At 40.9% G+C, this 3,204-nt stretch overlaps 1 protein-coding gene across 9 annotated transcripts in view; it reads left to right on the top strand.

Annotated features, from left to right (window-relative positions):
* The window catches only part of LOC116698828 (neurabin-1), a 14,695-nt gene that overhangs the window by 6,643 nt on the left and 4,848 nt on the right, over nucleotides 1-3,204 (top strand). For 8 of the 9 annotated variants that reach the window (XM_032531023.1, XM_032531026.1, XM_032531022.1 and 5 more), the window contains 5 exons: nucleotides 1,319-1,406; nucleotides 1,510-1,659; nucleotides 1,872-1,925; nucleotides 2,439-2,539; nucleotides 2,727-2,855. In XM_032531023.1, coding sequence (XP_032386914.1) covers nucleotides 1,319-1,406; nucleotides 1,510-1,659; nucleotides 1,872-1,925; nucleotides 2,439-2,539; nucleotides 2,727-2,855 — 522 coding nt within the window. The remainder of the gene's footprint in view (nucleotides 1-1,318; nucleotides 1,407-1,509; nucleotides 1,660-1,871; nucleotides 1,926-2,438; nucleotides 2,540-2,726; nucleotides 2,856-3,204) is intronic. The other variant, XM_032531024.1, reaches the window with a different exon arrangement.

Genomic DNA, 3,204 nt, shown 5'->3' with positions numbered 1-3,204 from the left:
TCTCAATAATTCCTAAATTCTGCTTTTCTAACTCCAACATTAGGTATCATTTCTTATAAATGAGGTTTATTGACCATAAATAACTGTAAAACTAAAGTTAATGAGTTAGTGTAGTGGCAAAAAAGTGGCAAACATTGTAAAAAAGCGTCAGGTGTTAAAAAAGGGACAAAAAAAAGTGATAAGAAGCCTCAACAAAAGGGTTGATTTCAATTTTGATGGGAAGACAACACAAGGGTTAATTGAAAGAGTGAAACAAAAACGCAATCATCTGATGATAATACAGTTTATTAGGATGGGAGAGATGAATGGGAAGTTATGAGCTTCATGTAATATATACTTGATCGTACTGCCAACCATTTCCCCCATCACATCAATATTCAGATTGTCTGCCAGCCTTTCAGATATTAAAAAAGGTATCAAAAAAGTATCAAAAAAGTCTCCATTAGTGGCACTTTCTAGAATGCTTCAACACCTGAGAGTTCAGTGGCAGAACTGGACCACATTGACATTTCCTTTTCATGAGCTGTGTCCTCTGAAATAGTTTTTTCCTACAACAAAACTTGTAAATGGGAGGATTTTCTGCGGTCTTGTAAATGTCCCAACATTAAGAATATTAAAAATGGTATGCTTGCAATGACAACCCACTGCAACACAACAGGTCTTTTTTCACATCCCAGTAGGAAAAACACAGATATACATAAACTAAATGATGGCTGAATTCCATTAAGTGCTTCAGTTTTCTGCAAAATGTTAATTTAATGCACAGCCATTTAAGCTAATACACGTCTCTGCTGATTGGGTAACACCTCTGACACACCCACCACAAGAGAAAACATGCCTTTCAACCCTGATCCACACCCCCTGGGTCACAATGTCCATACGACCATACTATTGTGTAAACCAGAAAGAGATTTAGCATGTGCCAATACATAGTATGTCAAATAGGGTGCTAAAAACACCAGGATGTCCTACTGCATCCGGTCACATTTTGCTGTATGCAAGCCAGCATGCTTTTCTGGCTATTCTGAACCTCAATCAATAAGTAGTATGTGCCGATTGTATACATACTGCATGCAACAGTATGTACTTTGCGAGGGCAGCTGCAGTACATACTAAAAGTAAAAAGGGAAAGTATGTGATTTCAGGAAACGTGTCGGTGAAACCGTAACAAACGGTGCACACCGTTTCTAGCTTGAAAGTGCCCTGGGTGTTGTGTCCTTACTTCCTAGGGCCTCGTTAATGTAATGAGCAACACCTGTGCTTCACCTGGACGGGGTGATTGCTCCCAGCTTTGACTGATCTCTGTGATCGGCTGCAGGTTTTTGATTGGCCGAGAGAAGGCGGGCGTGGAGAGCGAGGTGGCGCGCCTGATCAACGAAAGCCTGGAGATGGACAAAACCTCCAAGGTGTGTTTTCTAAGAGAAGAGAAGCAGTCGTGATCGTGTTAAGAATTCCATGTGGTATGCTTGTACTGTACTTGTACTTGTTTGTGTGTTTTTATCTATGAAGAGGGGAATAGCAAGTGGGGTTGAGGATAATGACCGCAGCATGCCAGAGATGTCAGTTGCAGAGGAAGAAGAAGAGGAGGATGAAGAAGAGGAGGGCATCTCTGTTCTTTCTAGTCTGGACAACTACCAGATTAGCCTCAAATACCAGCAGGTACTTGACATTCAACATGAATTTATTGATTGACTTCTATAAACGAAACCTACTGTTAGATATCAGGTAGCTCTAAATTAAAATAGGACGTTGCATTAGAAAAAAAAACTCTCAAAACACTAAAAGGTGTGTGAAACTAGTAAACAAGTGTCTCCTTTTCATAGATATTGTAATATAATCAAATGGGTTTTCTACCCTTTCTGTGTTTATAGCTTCAGTCGAAACTACGGAACCGAACAACCCAACTTCACCACGCTAGAGAAAAGGTAGGTCGCTCAGCCGCTGAGATTGAGATCTCCTCGCACGCACAAACCAATAACTGCGCTCACTTTAATACACTACCTTTGCTTCCATGTTTGGAACAGTCTGACCCATTTAACTGAGCACGAGATGGCTCGGTGTGGAGTTACTAGGACACGGGCCGCGTTCCAACACTTCTCCCCGTCAGCCCTGCTTATTTTTTTTTTTTTTGTCCTGCCTTTGCCTTGAAGTAATCACCGCTGTGACATAATTGGGTTGGCAAAAGCCTTTCTGTGGAAAGTCTGGCTCTCTTCTACCCCATTGTGCTAGATCAGTGGGTGCTTCGTTTGTTGTGTCAAAACTAAGAGGATTGAAGAAGTGTCTAGTTTCTCCAACTCTGAGAAGAGTTTTTGGCACATGCGACATACACTTAAAAATTCTGAAGTTTAGTTGTTGTTGTTTTTTCTCCCTTGTGAATATGACATTTGTCACAGACACTCATAAAAACACAAGCTATTCTTTTTACTGTGTCTGCCAAGTTAAAGGCATGGGAGAAGCAGCAGGCCTGTTGGGAGAGCCAGAGGATGGAGCTGGAGCAAAGGGTGGAAGATGGAGAGGACAAAGCTGACAAACTAGAGAAGTACAATGCATTTTTCTACAGCCTAAATCATTAAAAGTGTATTTTACCATGGTAGAAATGACTAATTGTAAGTATATACAGATCTAGCTTTAAGAGTGGGTTGGAGCAAATGGATGCTCATATTACGAAACATTGTGACGATAATCATGGTTAAGGTGTTAAAGCCCCCTCCTCTTTTATTCCTCAGGTATTGGCAGGAGGCCCAGACACTGTGCAGGGTTGTGAGCCAGCGACTGGCGGATGCCCAGAGCCAATCAGAAAGCTTGGAGATCAAATACAACAAAGCTAAGAGACTGGTCAGAGAATACCAGAGCAGGTATTTATCTAGTTGATTCTTTAACAATGTGGAGTAATAGAGCTCGACAATGTGGTTCCAGAAGTGATAATCCCACTTATTTTCTCCATAAGGAGAAGGTTAGTTAGCCATAATACTAAACCATCCAAGTTAAAATAACAAGCTACAATATTGTGAAACGATGGTATATGGCCCTGTAGAAGTCTATATGAAGTCCCCTTTGTTTTAAAATGCAACATTGAGAAGTACTACACTACCCACAATCCTAAGCCTAACACAACATCTCTGACCATGGAAGTGTTTACCAAACCTGCAAGCAAGCTGTTGCCAATGAAGCCTGTGAGCATTAATGTACACTGTCTACTTTTTT

The sequence above is a fragment of the Etheostoma spectabile genome, chromosome 12 (assembly GCF_008692095.1).
Source record: "Etheostoma spectabile isolate EspeVRDwgs_2016 chromosome 12, UIUC_Espe_1.0, whole genome shotgun sequence".
Taxonomy (NCBI): Eukaryota; Metazoa; Chordata; class Actinopteri; order Perciformes; family Percidae; genus Etheostoma; species Etheostoma spectabile.
This window is presented reverse-complemented; position numbering and strand designations above follow the sequence as displayed.